Source organism: Hippocampus guttulatus, chromosome 8, assembly GCF_054856545.1.
Source record: "Hippocampus guttulatus isolate MCC_2025c chromosome 8, RoL_Hgut_1.0, whole genome shotgun sequence".
NCBI classification, from domain to species: domain Eukaryota; kingdom Metazoa; phylum Chordata; class Actinopteri; order Syngnathiformes; family Syngnathidae; genus Hippocampus; species Hippocampus guttulatus.
The window spans coordinates 10,124,749-10,141,247 of NC_141268.1; the positions used below are offsets into that span (position 1 = coordinate 10,124,749).

General features: G+C 44.8%; 2 protein-coding genes across 2 annotated transcripts; one reads left to right on the plus strand and one right to left on the minus strand.

Annotated features, from left to right (window-relative positions):
• The first annotated feature begins 2,196 nt into the window (after positions 1–2,196).
• slc32a1 (solute carrier family 32 member 1) lies at positions 2,197–9,109 on the plus strand. Its single transcript, XM_086118393.1, has 2 exons — positions 2,197–3,081; positions 6,089–9,109. The coding sequence occupies exons 1-2, from the start codon at positions 2,677–2,679 to the stop codon at positions 7,274–7,276; spliced, it is 1,593 nt and encodes a 530-aa protein (XP_085974519.1). The 5' UTR covers positions 2,197–2,676; the 3' UTR covers positions 7,277–9,109.
• Positions 9,110–10,366: 1,257 nt separating this feature from the next.
• aurka (aurora kinase A) lies at positions 10,367–16,494 on the minus strand. The gene is made up of 9 exons (XM_086118394.1): positions 15,966–16,494; positions 15,669–15,734; positions 14,655–15,075; positions 14,539–14,581; positions 14,270–14,467; positions 12,970–13,108; positions 12,710–12,858; positions 12,431–12,605; positions 10,367–10,855 (listed from the first exon to the last, which is right to left on the minus strand). The coding sequence occupies exons 2-9, from the start codon at positions 15,729–15,731 to the stop codon at positions 10,679–10,681; spliced, it is 1,365 nt and encodes a 454-aa protein (XP_085974520.1). The 5' UTR covers positions 15,732–15,734; positions 15,966–16,494; the 3' UTR covers positions 10,367–10,678.
• Positions 16,495–16,499: the final 5 nt, after the last annotated feature.

Genomic DNA, 16,499 nt, shown 5'->3' on the forward strand with positions numbered 1-16,499 from the left:
GCAGTTGCCTGCTATACGTGAATGTGGATGTTTCTTATTTTTAACCGGGTTTACTACCAAGAAGTTACACGGATAGACATGATGGATGGATAAATGAATGGATAAATAGATTGACAGGTGGCCATACAGGTAAGTAATTTTATTTTCAGATATTTGCTCGTTTTGTCTGATTTATTCCTCAGTTTGTATTTTTGAATTTTAATTCCTGTTGTAGAGCAAATGTTTTGACACTTTTGGATTTGTAATGCTTTAAGATGAAATTTGAGCGATGCAGCATTCGCTTACCCTTTGTCAAATGTAAGTTGCCTGTTTAAAATATATTTTAAAATTACTCTAAACGACGGCTTGTAAATAAATCCGTATTACACAATTGTCATGTGAATTGTTCTCAGAGGCTCACTGTTGAAATGGACTCAAATATCACTGAGCCTCCCGATTTTTGTGGCGAAATAATTAAGTGAAAGAATATGTTAACCAGCCTTGCATTTCATTCATGAACGTTACAAATGGACATACTGTATATTTAAAAAAAAAAAAAAAAGACTCCAAGATTCTGTGTGGTTCCATCTTTCCTAAATTGGCACTGACGCGGATGAGCAACGTTGATTGGTCGGACGTCAGACGCCAATCCCCGTGGGGAGTTGGCCCCGCCCCCTATAACGTCGTCCCCAGCCACCCACCACCATCATCGTGGCTCTCCCCGCGGGTGATCAAGAGAGGAAAATCACTTTCCTCCCCTTGATTCTTGGTTCACACATATATAAATATTTTATAATAATTCTCTTTTTTTTTGCGGGATTTCTCGAATGCGAGTTGAATGAAGACGCAAATATATTTCATTTAACCGATGATGAATGGGGTTCTCGCGTGTTTTGATGGGATGGGAGGTGGTACACACGCACACACACTCACGCAGTAACCTTCATCGTGCAGACCAGAGGCTGTCTGCATGCTGCTGATAAGAGCCTCGGTCGTTAACTCGGCCACGCAGGACAGCCTTGTGAGATTTAATTTCGGCGTTTTGAGGGATTTTTTTTTTTTAGATTTCAGTTTAATGGGTTTTAATAATTCGATCATAGTGTTAACACAATTATGATTTTTTTTAGGGAATATTTACATTTAAAGTGCAGGGAATCCTGCACAAAATATGATAGTCCACGATGCAAATGTCTCATGAATTGTTGTTTTCTTTTACAAGGGTATATAAAAGCATGTGCACTGGATGCATTGCATTCGAAGCTTTTACACATGAAGCAGCGAGGCCGCTTTGTTGCAAAGTGATGATGATGATGATGATAATGCAGCGTGGCGTGCATGCAGAAATTTTGCGTGGGGTCATAAGAATATCCATATTTTGTAAAAACCTACAATGCGTTCAAATCTCAGAATTTGTGCGCAAAGAACAAATGGGTTCTTTGCGGGTATGAATATAAAACGAAAACGTTGTCATATTTTATATTCCAAATTATATAATTTAAAAAAACGAAAACAGCTAAATTTTCCCCCCATTAATAAAATCTCCTTTTTCTTGAACGGGCGGCCTTTCTTCACAATGGCACACGCGCGGGCGCGCGCACACACATGCAGTGATCCTTCGATGGATGAATGAATGAATGACATTTTTCATGTTATGAAACAAAACAAAATAAGACTGAAGCAAAAAGGCCAAATTGGAGGAAGAATAGTCCATTTTAGGTCACTAAGAACTATACCGCTTGCATCCAAAATCGTTTTTGTTTCCCCAAAGAGAATCTGGTTTACTATAAAGCTGTCCTTTGCTTCTTAAAAAGAGGCAAAATGTTTCTTTCATATTTTTTAAGAGAGCGAGAGAGAAAAAAAAGGAAAGAAATCCGACATTTGGTTGTGATCCAAAGAGGTTGGCTTTTGGCACAGATCTCAAGCCTCCTTTTATACGCGTAAACTTGGGCGAGATTGGAGGCCGCCGGAATGCCATTGGACGTCGTTCTGAAGTATTATAGATCGTGGCTCCGGGAGGGGGTGAGGAGGGAGTGGGTGAATAGGGTGATGGTGGGTGTATGGTGAGGGGTACCGCAAGCACCTCCCCTAGAAATGCAGCAAATCTCTCCCGTGTTCTCCTGGTGCGGGGCTCTATCTACTAAAAAAAAAAAAAAAGGAGGGAGGGGATGGAGGAGAGGGGGGGCACTCAAGCCCACCCCCCCCCCCCTGAGCGCCACAGTACCGCATTGGCATCAGTGAAGGCACCTGGACGCACCTAACGCCCACCCCACGCGCAAAAAAAAGGATATCATAAAGGCCTTACAAAGACACTTTTTGCGGTCGGTGCGTAAAGCTTTACGCACGGCGTCTGGAGCCAAAAAAAAAAAAGACAGCGAGGAAGCGTCGAACATCGAGGAGGAGAGGACAGGACAAGGGAAGGAGAGGAGAGGAGGGCAGGATGCAGAAGCGGAGCAGCGACGTCTGAAGGTGAAATGATCCTGAGGAGAAGCACACTGAGGAAGAAGTGGAGATAGCAATTAAAAAAAAGAATCATCATAAACCGTCGGTGTCTTAATCAGAGCTCGTCCTTCCCCCCCAACCCTCCCCTCACCCACCCACTCTCGTGTCTTGTGGATGCAACGAAGCGGACGCCGCCACCCAAAGTAGCCTCTTTTTTTTTTGTATATTGGATCAGAAGAGGAGAAATTAAGCGCAAACATGGCGACGTTAATCCGGAGCAAACTGTCCAATAAACTGTCCAACGCGGCCACGACCGTCACCAACAAATCCCAGGCCAAAGTCAGTGGCATGTTCGCCAGGATGGGCTTCCAGGCCGCCACCGACGAGGAGGCGCTGGGCTTCGCCGCCTGCGACGACCTGGACTATGACCACCGGCAGGGTATGCAGATGGACATCCTGGCCGCCGACGACAAGGCGGCGGTGGCGGCGGAGGGAGGAGGGGAAGGCGGGGCAGGCGGCTTGGATGGGGACAGCCACTACCAGAGGGACGGCACCGGGCCGTCGCGTTCGTCCTCCAAGGACGGGGGTTCGAACGAACTGTCCGAGGTCAGACCCAAGATCACGGCTTGGGAGGCGGGATGGAACGTCACCAACGCCATCCAGGTACGAGCACGCACATCATCATCCATCCATTTTTTTGAAAAATCATTTTACCCTCACAAGGTTCGCGGGGCACCTCATCAAGTTTAAAGCAAATCGATCAGATTGCTGCTCATCTCATGACTCGAATAAAACACAACGCAGATGTAATGCGACGATCTCCTACGCGCAACGCGGACGCGCAACACACACTTTCTATTCTCTCAAACACTCCTACGTTTAAAATAAAATGCACCAATGAAATAATCATTCAACGTTTTTCATGCGCGAAACAACACGTTTCGAATGCATTCCGTGCGCAATTACGCGCGTCCGTGGCGCACGTAAACGCGCAGTGGGGGGGGGGGGGGGGCGTGAACGAAGCGAGTCACCCACACCACGATTAGAACCACGTCTCGTTCGCAAAATCTGCGACAAAATAAAGAAATGAATCCTTTCACGGGGTTTTTGACGTCACAGAGCGTCTCCGATGCGGCTCGTGGTGACGTTCGGGGCGGGAGGGAAGACGGACGCGCTCAAAGCCAAGTGGAAAACCCACGCTACGTCAAAACGGGAAGGTAGGGGTGGTGGGGGGGGGGTGGAGGCACGAGGAACGTCACTTAGAATTACAAGAACATTCAAAAGAATGTAGCCCCCCCACCACCAAGGTGGAAATAACCACAAGTGACTGGATGAACCACTTCCAGTGGGGTACTAATTGGAAGAAGATGTGACAATCTGATCTGACCAATAAGCATCAATGTGCAATCTGGATCAAATCCGGTCCAAACTAGATTTGATATTCAGTGAAACCTTTTGTTTGAACAAGAAATGGCTGATGTTAAAGGCACCGAATTCGTCACCTACCTGCTAAATCAGGGCTGGATGAATCCACGTTCATCATGGCAGGATTTGTCACTACATATTTTTTTTAATCAGAAAGGGAAGTCATATGATAAATTGAAAGCTTCTGAATTGATCTGATATTCTTTTCTGATCTGAATCTGAGATCATTTTTCTTATCTTATCTTATATGGACGATGCCTTCTGTCCAAATTGGCTTTATGTATATCTGACCATGTTAAATATTTGCAAGTTTGAAATCGTACATATCTGAAGATTTGGTGCCAAATGCCGAATCTAGATCACATACGGCGCTGAAAGTATGGGTATGAAAACATCTGACTTTGCATACAGATCAGACTAAAGGACTATTTAGTCTGACTAAATCAGACTATTAGCAATTAGTCATGTTGAAAATGATTTTCCCCTTTATATTGAAATGTTTTCAAAATTATCAATCTGGGTGAAATTTGGATTCAATTTGGTTTGATGTTAAAGTGTCTGACACCGTTGTATGAAGATCTGGATCAGTTTGAGTTGGCAGCTTTTGATGCTGCATGAATTTCAGAAGCGTGACAAGGAATAGGACATGGTAAAAATGACTTTCCCCTGTTAAATTGAATGCTCAATGCAGTTCAACTCCGGATCAAAAGAGGCTGCAAATCACGTCGAATGAACAACCCTTCACATACATTAGGAGTTTTGTTCAAATGACAAAAATATCTCACCATGATAAATCGCACGTTTGAAGATGGCACACATTCAATCTGGAGCAACCAACTTCAAATATGGGTTGAGGTAACAACTTTTGAGATGTTTTTATATTGTGAAATCCACTGGAATCGGTTGCTGTATATATGGTGCAAAGGGAGAGAGAGAACTTGTTGGATGGGAGTCAGCACACACCCGCGACCATTCAAAGTGCCTCTGATTAACCGCAAATACATTTTAGGTGATTTACTAAAGGTTTTTTTTCCTTTTTTGGGGTACTTGAAACTGATCATAATTCTTTCCACCTTGACTAAGATCTCATCTTCAGCTGAAGCAAATAGCCTCAAATCATAATGTTGGCACCACCATTTTGCTAGGCAATTCTTTTAATAACGAGCAGCGTTGTGTTTACGTCAAATCTACCTTTAGGAATTATGACCAAAAAAGTAAAACGTTGGATTTAGAGGTGTCAAATCTAGTTCCAGAAAAGTAAATCCCTGCCACAGTTTGGCTTTAGCCACAAGCTTCTATTCAACAAGCTTGTTTACCAGCAGTTGAGTAGAAGCACCTGAAGCCAAACTGGCAATGTTTTTTTCTTTCGGGACCTGAATTAGCCACCGCTGCTCATTAGCCAAATATTTGCATGTTGATTTTCTTTGTAAGAAAATACAGTGATCCCTCGTTATTTCGTGGTTCGTTTATCACGGCTTCGGTGCATCGCAGATTTTTTCAAACATTCATAATTTTTATTTTTTTATGTATGTATTTATTTATTTAAGTCAGCAAAAATCCGTTTCTAAGTGTTGTTTACTATGCGTGCTCGTGTGTGCGCAACTGCGCACTCTGCTCAAGCAAGGAAGGTCCACGTGGGGCACTTGTGTGCGTGCACACGTGGGCGTGCAGGTGAGTGTATGTGTGTTGCTGAGAGAAAGAGAGAGACAAAGAGAGAGAGAGAGACTTATAAGAACAAAAGCAGGTCTCTCCATCCTTAATTGTCTAAACAACCTTAATTGACTAATCATAACTACGTCTGCTGCACGCCAGAGGGATCGCTGGCCTTTGTGTGTGTGTGTGCGTGTGTGCGTGCGTATGCGTGTGTTGGTGTGCTCTGCTCAAGCGCAAAAGCCCACGTGGGGCAATTTTTTTAAATATATATGTTAATTGGTCGCTACTTCGCGGATTTTCGTTTATCGCGGGTGGTTTTGGTCCCCATTAACCGCGAAAACGAGGGATTACTGTACTTCTGTCTCACCACTTAACCCCATAGCCTGAGATGATATCTTTTGGCCTTGAATATTCACATTTTTGGGATTGGATCCCGATCGGCCAATATCATGTTTTGAAACGATACGGCAGATGTATTTAAAGGGATCTTGGAAAATCACCTGTTCCTATTTTGATTTGAATCTCGCTTTGGGCGTCCTTGGCGGTTGTGACATGATGATGCGAAATCACCGGCCGTGCGTTCACCTCGCAGGGGATGTTCGTCTTGGGCCTTCCGTACGCCATTCTGCACGGAGGCTACCTGGGCCTCTTCCTGATCATCTTCGCCGCGGTGGTGTGCTGCTACACGGGCAAGATCCTGATCGCGTGCCTGTATGAGGAGGACGAGGACGGCCGCCTGGTGCGCGTGCGCGACTCGTACGTGGACATTGCCAACGCTTGCTGCGCGCCGCGCTTCCCGGCGCTGGGCGGCCACGTGGTCAACGTGGCGCAGATCATCGAGCTGGTGATGACGTGCATCCTGTACGTGGTGGTGAGCGGCAACCTGATGTACAACAGCTTCCCCAACATGCCCATCTCGCAGAAGTCGTGGGCCATCATCGCCACGGCGGCCCTGCTGCCCTGCGCCTTCCTCAAGAACCTGAAGGCGGTGTCCAAGTTCAGCCTGCTGTGTACGCTCGCCCACTTTGTCATCAATGTGCTGGTGATCGCCTACTGCCTGTCGCGGGCGCGGGTGTGGGCGTGGGACAAGGTCAAGTTCTACATCGACGTCAAGAAGTTCCCCATCTCCATCGGCATCATCGTGTTCAGCTACACGTCGCAGATCTTCTTGCCGTCGCTGGAGGGCAACATGCAGAAGCCCAGCGAGTTCCACTGCATGATGAACTGGACGCACATCGCCGCCTGCATCCTCAAGGGCCTCTTCGCCCTGGTGGCCTACCTGACGTGGGCCGACGCTACCAAGGAGGTGATCACGGACAACCTGCCGCAGGGCATCCGCGCCGTGGTCAACATTTTCCTGGTGGCCAAAGCGCTGCTCTCCTACCCGCTGCCCTTCTTCGCCGCCGTGGAGGTCCTGGAGAAGAGCTTCTTTCAGGAGGGCGGCCGCGCCTTCTTCCCGGACTGCTACGGGGGCGATGGACGACTCAAGTCGTGGGGCCTGAGCCTGCGCTGCGGCCTGGTGGTTTTCACGCTGCTCATGGCCATCTACGTGCCGCACTTCGCGTTGCTCATGGGTCTGACGGGGAGCCTGACGGGCGCGGGGCTCTGCTTCTTGCTGCCCAGCCTCTTCCACCTCAAGCTGTTGTGGAGGAAGCTGCAATGGCACCAGGTCTTCTTCGACGTGGCCATCTTCGTCATCGGCGGGATATGCAGCATCTCCGGCTTCATCCATTCCATGGAGGGGCTTGTGGAGGCCTTCAAGTACAACATTGAGGAGTAGACTCCGAGCCAAGCTCAACATCCCGGCGCGCCTCCTCCTCCATGCCCCCTCCCTCGTCCTCCTCCTTCTCCTCTTCTCGCTTCAGTTCATGCGTAAAAGCGCACGGTCGCAACCATTCAGTCTTGCGCAACCACCCCGCTATACCCTCCTGTCACGAGGCCTTGCATTGACATACGACAGAAATATCACAAAACACAATAGTCTGAGGTTGATGTACCTAATAAATTGGCTGTGTGCATCTAAGAACCCCCACCGATGACAGTTGTCCCCGTAATCTACTCGACTGATATGTTCTCATTTCTTGAGGGCAAGATGCGCTAAAATATTTCATCTGGGCTTTCCTTTTTCTCGCCTTGTAGAAGCGCGTGCTCCCACCTAACTAATCTTGCGTATGTGGAAAAAAAAAATCAATAAGAATTAGTGTACCTAATATACTGGCAGCGCCCACGCATGGAAAAACAAACATCGTCTTCTTCCCCTTAATCTGCTTGACTGACGCTACCATTAAATACAAATTTCTTTTCGGGGATGATCATAAAATGAATCATCCGGCGGTCCCTCGCTTCACGGTTGAATTTAAATACGCACGCTCGCAACCATCCGGTTTGCGCACCACGCCGCTAGGCGCCCTCCTGCAAAGAGGCCTTGCGAGAAATAAACACAATATGCATTCGTCTGATGTGGGTCGTGCCCAATTGTCAGTGTACATCTATGAGAACAATCAATAGTTTGGCTTCTTCCTATTTGTCTGCTTGGCATATGAAGTGCGAATTTCGTTAACGCCTGTTGCAATAAGATTAATCATCCACAGCCAAAAATGTCCAAACCCAACGGCAATAACCTTCAGTAGAAAAATAAGCAGCTCTGGAAAACAAATAGGTAACCACAGCAAAATAATTTGTTTGTCTCATTTTCCTATCTACAGTTTGAGTAAAATCAATATTTGCTTTAGTTTACGAACATAACTCTCAATTTCCAAATGTAAACACTTACATTTGGAACACTTATTTCTTGTAGAAAATGAAATATGGTTAGAATACCCCCCAAAAATCTTTTTTTTGGGGGGGGGGGGATTAATTGCTTAATTCCAGAGTTGGAGGTTATATAGTCAACAAAAAAGTAGGAGATTGGACCGAACAAGCAGCTACTCAAACTATGCACTGAATGTATGATATTTAGCTCGCACACACGCGCATGCATGCGCTCTCTCGCTCGCTCTCTCGCGCACACACACGCACGCACACACACACGCACACACGCACACACGCACACACACACACACACAAAGAAAAGAAATAAGTTGGAAGGGGATATTACATTGAAAAAAAGGTAATCAATTGGAAAAAAAACCCCAAACTTTTTCTTTATAGCTTTGATTGGCAGCTCCCAAATCCCAAACCTCCCTCTGCACATACAAAATGCCGTTTGTCATCTCATTTCAAACACGTGGCTTGCAAAAACATGAAATGATGAATTTGGTGTATGCAAAATCTTAATTTAAAAAAAAACGGGGAAGGGAGAAAGAGAGGAAAAAGTGCATACGGACATTTTTCATTCTGTGCAATCAAATGGGGTCCTGTGGAAATGTTATTTCAAAAAAAAAAAGAGACGAAAACAACAAACGTACTTGTAGTGTGTTTATTATTGTGGTTTCAAAACAGATGGAATGTATATCTCAAAGTCGTTATCATATATCGTGGAAATCAATATTAAAGAATAACAGATGAAAATAAGTGAAATTATATTGTAAAAAATCGTGTTGTCTTATGTAACACTAAAACGGTCAAAACATGTTTTTTTCTCAGTAATAAAGAACAGAAAATAATGTGAAAAGTAGTTGCATTCCTTTATATATGTGTGTGTGTGTATATATGTATATGTCAATTGAATCCTTTTGGGAGACGGTGATAAAATCTTGAAACAAAATCCATAATTCAGTGAATGTGTTCCCCACTTGGATGTACGGCCATTTAAAAATCTAGAGAAATATGGAGGACAGGAAAAAGTGGTCAAAACGACACTCATCTTTAAAGAAAATGCATCTAATTCGGTAAAAAAAAACAAAAAAAACAATCTCTTCGCTTTACCCTTCTAAGAGAAAATATACGTAAATGTATTTTGAAAGTGCCGAGAAAGGGGTCAAAAAGACTGAAAATCAGTGTAGGCCGTTTCTCCACCTGGCCTTGGCTTTTTGACAGAAAATTAAATGGAACCTATTTTACCTCCGTGATTTTTTTTCACTGAAACATCTCACACACACATCTTTACATTTAGAACATAAATCAGTAAATGCCTGTTCCCCACTTGGCCTTGGGCTCCTTGAACAGGAAAGTCATGCTTAAGGTGCGTTCGGAAACTCACTCGAACGCCCGACCACTCCAACGGAAAACGGCGCGCCCGTGCGTCAGGTGGTTCAGATGGAAACAGTTCAAGAGCGAGCTTCTGATTGGTTCAGAAACTCCGCTGCGTTCTGAAATTAATGAGGGAAGCGCGCTCTGCCTGGCGTTAGAGTAAATGTCCGAACGCACCCCTAGAGTTTTTGTTTGTTGTGGGGAGGGGGAAGTGGCGGGGGGTTACTAAAAATCATTCAAATTTCTACTCTGAATTTGATCTTGGCCTCCCAAAGACACAACATTTCGGTAGTTGAACTCTGTAATGTATTATGAATGTGAGTCGGGTGGGATGAGGTGAGAGCAACCATTCCCTTCTCGCCCCAACATCTCCAGAAACAAAAGTCACAAATGACGAACATAGTTCTGTGCTTCATTGGGGCTTGACCACCTGCGTGATAAAAACAAACATAAAAAAAAGCAGATTTTGAACTCCGAGGACGCCCGTGACCTGCAGCTCGAACAAGTTCATGCGAGGTGTCGATTGCATCGTTAACAAACGTACATCGTGAACAAACGTTCATTTAAATATGCTTATGTATACGGATGAATGTTACAAGGACAGGTCACTTATAGCAGCACTTTTGAAATGTCAGCAGGGGAACGTGGCAACAACCATTTACCTCAAGTGTATTCACTTTTCAAAAAAAAAAAAAAAATCAAAATCCGACACAATAGGAGGAAATTAATACAAAGTGCGTTCTTAGATTTCAACACTTTTATTGGAGCTTCAAATGCAATTCGAGCACAAAGAGACAGCGGGAGAAACGCGTCACAATCCGTATGAGCGATAGTGGTGCACTGGCGGCCCCTGCTGTCCAAAGACAAAAGAGCACTCCAAGAAAAAAATCTGGAGGGCTCTGGGCGGGAAAGTGCAGGTGGATAATTTATTTTATTTCAAGTAACGACATCTCAAAAGTCAATAAAATTCTTGGTTATTCGAAGAAAAAAAACCAGTGAAATATTTACAAGAAAGGAAACTGGAAGAAAAGATGAAATGATTGCATTTGTGTCAGGGCTCTTCTGTGGTGTGGGTACTGGGTTTCTTGGTGGAGTTTTGGACCACCCATTGATGAGAGAGAACCCCTTGTATGGGCAGTCTGTGTGCCGGGTTGTGCTTCAGTAGGAGAGAAATCAAATCTTTGGCCAGCGTGCTGACGCTCGACTGCGATGGGTACGAGTACTCCACCTGCATCGGGAAAAGAGATGGCAAAAGATGAACAATCCACATGTTAAATAACTTTAAAAAATAATTTATAGGCCTGACTACCAACTCATCAGTGAAGAATGGTGGTAGTACTGCCGAGGGGTGGTGAGCATGTGTAGCTGCCAATGGAACTAATTTCCTAGTACGCAATTTAATGATGAAGTAATGAATGGCATACAATAAAAGGTTTGGCCAGTTGCGTACCAATACGCGGTCACAACACAAGACGGCATGCTCAGTTAGTGCCTGGCCTTTTTGGTGGATTTTTAAAAAATAATGATTATTTGTGGCTTGTACAGTGTAACCTCAAGTTATAAATATAATTCGGTCTGTGAGCCTGTTGGTAACTTGACATTCATAAATCTAGATGATGTTTCCCCATTGAAATGAATGGAAATGTAACCGTTCCAGCCACAAAACTAAGTTGTAATTACCCTTTTAAACCATTGTGAGGTTGAAATTCTATGTAGAAGTGAAAATACATTATTCTGAAGAAATAAAACTTCAGAAAAAATGCTAACCATTATTGTCATTAACTTTGACTTATGGGTGGCAAAGGTGACAACTCCTCCATTGAAAAAAAGTATTTTTCCATATATAACATGAGGAAATTCTGACTTAAGTGTTGTTCCCCCCCCCCCTTTTGTGTTTCTTTTCCAATTCATTAGTTAATGTGGCATACCAATCAAGTGAAACTTGATCTTGAAACTTCGTGGGGGGGGGGGGGGGGGGCGGGGGTGACCTCAGTTGGCTGTCACATTGTCATTTAAAACAGGGGTCCTCAACCCCCTGGTAGGTTAGTGCTAGACTTCGTGATAAACTGAGGCCACCCTGCACAGTAGCTTGCTACACAAGTTTCTCCCTATATTGCGGTAGACAATAGGGCTCAACCGATTAATCGGCCGGAAAGGTCTTGTTGACAATAACATGTTCTATGCAGCCCCACAAGGCATTCTCATAAATTTTGCATTAGTGGAATATGAATTAAGCAGCAAAATCCACCAGTTTTTAACCATACAGGGCAGGGGTAGGGAACTCCGGTTGCTCGAGAGCCACATCCTGCCTGTTTTAGATCCCTCCCTACTCCAACACACCCGATTCAATCGTTCAAGATTGTTTCAGGCCTCTGCAGGACTTGCTGATCAGGTGTGTTGAAGTAGAGAGGGATCTAAGACAGTCAGGATATGGCTCTCGAGGAACCGGAGTTCCCTTCCCCTGATATAGGCGGTGGCCATTTTGCCACTTGCTGTCGACTGAAAATGACATCACAGATGCTCAGGGCGCAGATGTTTTCTGAAGCAGATAAAAATGGGTGGATTTGCTGGCACATACAACATAATGTGAAGAACATTTGGGGGGTGACTTCCCCTTTTAACCCCCCACTAAAGTAAAATCAATTTCTCTCAAATACTGTACTTCAGGACAAACTGCCTGTGATTCATATTTTGATTGTTGAAAGTGTTTCAGTTTTGAAATGGCCATTGGAATGTTGCTCTACCAAACATCGGAATCGCCTAAATAAATATCAGCTGACCCCTAGTGGACTTGTTGCCTTACCCTGGATATCCTACGATACGTGTCCTCGTGAGACTTGGTTTCAAATGGGGGTTTCCCAAGCAGGAATTCGTAGCAAAGTACACCAAGACTCCACAGGTCCACCTTCTCATCGTGGGTCTTTCCTTCGATCATTTCGGGGGGCAAATAATCCAGTGTTCCACATAAAGTCGACCTCCTGCACCAGAAAGAAGGCGAGGTGTGTGTGTGTGTTTAGGGAGGGGGTCAGTCATATGGCACCTTAACACACACACACACACAAAGTAGTAGCCTAAGGAGCACCTGGATGACGGCGTGTGAACAGACCAACCAAAGTCTGCAATCTTCAGCTCCCCGTGGGCACCCAGCAGGAGGTTCTCAGGCTTAATGTCCCTGTGGATCACCTTCCTTGAGTGACAGTAGTCCAGGGCGTCCGCTAGTTCCATGATGTACTAGAGTAGCACAGTGATCATAGCCAGTGTTACAAAGAGCATGCCTTGGATGCCAACGACAACCTCCCCAGACCCCCCCCCCCCCCCACACACACACAAAATAAAAATTACCGTGGCACTGCGATCTTCAGAGAAAAAGCCACAGCGCTGCAGCTCACCAAAGAGCTCGCCCTTGGGGGCGTACTCGAGAATGAGGTACACCCGGGAATCGTCGTGGAAATAGCCGTAAAGGCGCAATATGTTGGGGTGCCTGCAGAGAAGCATTTGTAGTAAGTACAGCGAATCCTCATTTATCATGAGGGATACGTTTCAGACGCAATAAGCCTCGCTGGAGACCGTGAGCACGAGAGTTGCAAATGCGGGCTGTTTGGCAGTGTACGCGAGTAAGAATTTCTTATGGCCGTATTTGTGTTGGCTCCCACCAACAAAGGTGGGAGCCGGTCAAAAGTCACCATGGTCAGTCTTCTACAGTTTCTGCATTGTGCGTACGCAGATCTCTGTGGACCACAGATGTGCACGCCGTTTCATTCATAAACCATTTCAGGTTGTCGTTATAGGTTCCACACTTGCATGTGATGAGTGACATCTGCCCAAACATATCAATGGAAACACCGGCGTCTCCACATAAGTATGAGCGATTCGATACGCTCTGCCTCATGAAAGACCGTCTGACATCCTGACTGGCCACATTCAGGTTAAAACTGGCCATGCCAAAAGGTAATATGTGTTTCCTTACATTAAAATAATGAAATATGCTTTGAAAATAAATCATGGTAGTCGGGGCTGGACGATTCATGGAAATTTTAATCAGGACTTTAAAATCTCTCTTTAAAACATTATAAAAAATTTTTTTAAAAAGATTCACGCAAAAGAACCTGAATGCACCATGTTGCTTGTGCAGAAAGTGTGTAGCCTATGAGATTCTGCTGTCCCTGAGTGGGCTTCAAAATGTTTGATGAAACACGCAACAAATTACACATTCAAAACATGCTTCGTTTTCAAAATCCCCTGACTTTTGTTATTGTACCAACACACAGTTCCACATGACATGGCAGGAAATACCGTCCCTGAGATCCCAGGATAAGCCAGTAAGTGCCAAGACTTGTGAAAACAACATAAGATGAAATCAATATATTTAAATTCTGGAATAAGGCTGAATCAAATGTGGAAAAACTGAAGCGCTTTGAAAACCTTCTGGATGCATTGCGTCTCTCTCTGCTCAACTGCAAATTCTGGTTACTTTGCTATTGTAGGAAGCCAACTCCTCTGTAAACCGAGGATGATTAACAACACACAAAGAGTACCGGTCAGTCAAGGAACAAAATGCACCATTCTGTGGCCATCTGATCACACCTCTCAGAAAAAAAAAAACGTCAATTCAAATTAAACTTATTTATTTATATTTTTTTACCTGAGATGCGACTGGATCTCCACCTCTCTCCTCAGTTGGTGCTCCACACCTGCCTTCTCCAACTGCTTTTTGAAGAGCACCTTCAGGGCCAGGATGAATTTGGTCTGGCGCTCTCTGGCTAGGTAGACGTTGCCAAACTTGCCCTTTCCCAGTGGCCGGCCGATTTCAAAGCTGTCCAGACTCCAGCGCTTCTTGCTCCTTCCCAGAGACAAACAACTCTCAATAAGGTACAATAAATTAAAATGGCATGTTAATGCAGACAGACGCACTTTGATGATGTTGAGTCTGCAGAATCTTTCTTGAGCGGTTTGTCTGATAAAAACAAAAGCACATATTTTGGCAATGGTACCCCACACCACCTAACATTCATTTCACATGACCGTACTCTGTGGTATCTCAGGTTTTGCAGCTTGCATTGCAGGTTTTGCAGATAGTGCTATAGCTGGTTTAGTGGCTCCTACAGCAGGTACAGTAGCTGGTTTAGTGGCTCCTACAGTAGGTTTTGTCATCCCCAGGTTCACTTTGGGTTCATTCATCTTGGGCTGGCTTCGCTGGACAGCAAGTTTGGGCTGCAGATTCACATTTGTGGTCACTGGTTTGACATTCTGATCAGCGGGTTGAGCAGACCTGGTGGCACTGGGGAGTTGAGGTGCAGACTTATTGTGTCTTAATGGCTGCACGCAGCGCTGTGGCCCATTAGACACTGACAGAATACGTTGCGGTTGGTGGGACGGGGCTACTAAATGCTTAGAAGCCATATGTGACAGGTGGGAGATGGGGATACGCATTGGTCCGTCTTCTGCACGCTGGAATGAAAGGAAAACACAATGAATTGTCAAAAAGACAAAAAGGTGTGAAACTGTATACTCATTCTAATGCACAGGAAGTGTGATGACGCTAACCCACAATGAGTCTCATCTGCTTGTCTGCCCTCTACTATAAGTTTTCATCAAGCTGCTGCTGCTGCTTCCTGTCAAGCCAGTTGGCTATTTGCAAGAGGCCGAGGCTAGCCACTCTTGGGTGTCTAGCAAGGTCTGGTTTGCCCAAATCTCAGCACATCACTCCCATGCTTCCCAACATAGTTTGGGAAAGTCCTAAAACTTCTCCTAAGGACCCAAAAAAACTCTCTACGCCTTTGCACCTATCACCAACCTCCTCCATTCCTTCACCCATGCCCGGAATCCATCCCATCGCGCGAACCATCTTCCAACAAAAATCTATGATGCGGCTGGCATGAACAATTAGGAAAAATACCAGATGACAGAGCGACATCTATCTTTATTTGTTTTCTTCTACTCAAGTAAAATGTGTGACACAATTATCCACCTCTGCCCTTTAGTGCCTCTTAATGTTATATTAACTGTCGTGGAGGCCATGTTAGCTTGGCAATGCAACTTACCTTCATTTCAGGCCTCTGAACTTTTAGATCGTTTTGTACTTTGACCCTGGCAGCGGTCTCCATAGTCTGATAGGGGTGGAAAACAAAAGTACAATCATAAATTGTAATTATTTTAGCGCGTTTCAAAGTCGCCGTCTCAAGAGCAACGACTTGACGCTACCCAAGCATCCCGCAACACCTTTGGCGTTATATTTGCGGCTAAAATAAACTAACAGTTTTTGTCCGATAATGAGGGCATTTCATGAACAATACTAAATAAATAGTGTAACAATTTAGAGTAGACCAAACCAAACTTACCAAAGTGTAGGAAATTACACGGCGACCCTGAGGAACCACTCCAGAAAAAGATCGATGGGACACAACGTTAACCTCGCTTATGTTACAATTCTTTCACTGCAGTTGACAGCAGGGATCGAGTAATTCAAGACGGATTTTACGCTCGGCGTCTTGAAACCTAAACGCTATGAACGCTCGTCTATTGAGCGAGAAAAAAAACAATGTGGCGTCTGAAGATGGCTCCAAACATAACCCCGATTCGTTAGTTTAATTTCAAAAATCCCTCGCGTCCGAACCTTTAAGACTATAACGCGCTTCTATTGGCTGAGAGGATGCACTCCTCGCTTCCTCATTGGCTGACAACAGTTCGAAATGTGACGTCATATATTGTAGGTGAATCCTAGAAAGAAAATGAACATGTCAGCTGTGTAGTGAGAAAAAGAACAATGACATGAAATCAATATTATGACATTAGCATCACGATTAAGATATGCTGTTACTTATTGTGGTGATATGGTAGAAAGTTATGCGCGAAGTAACACCACGCGAGACTTG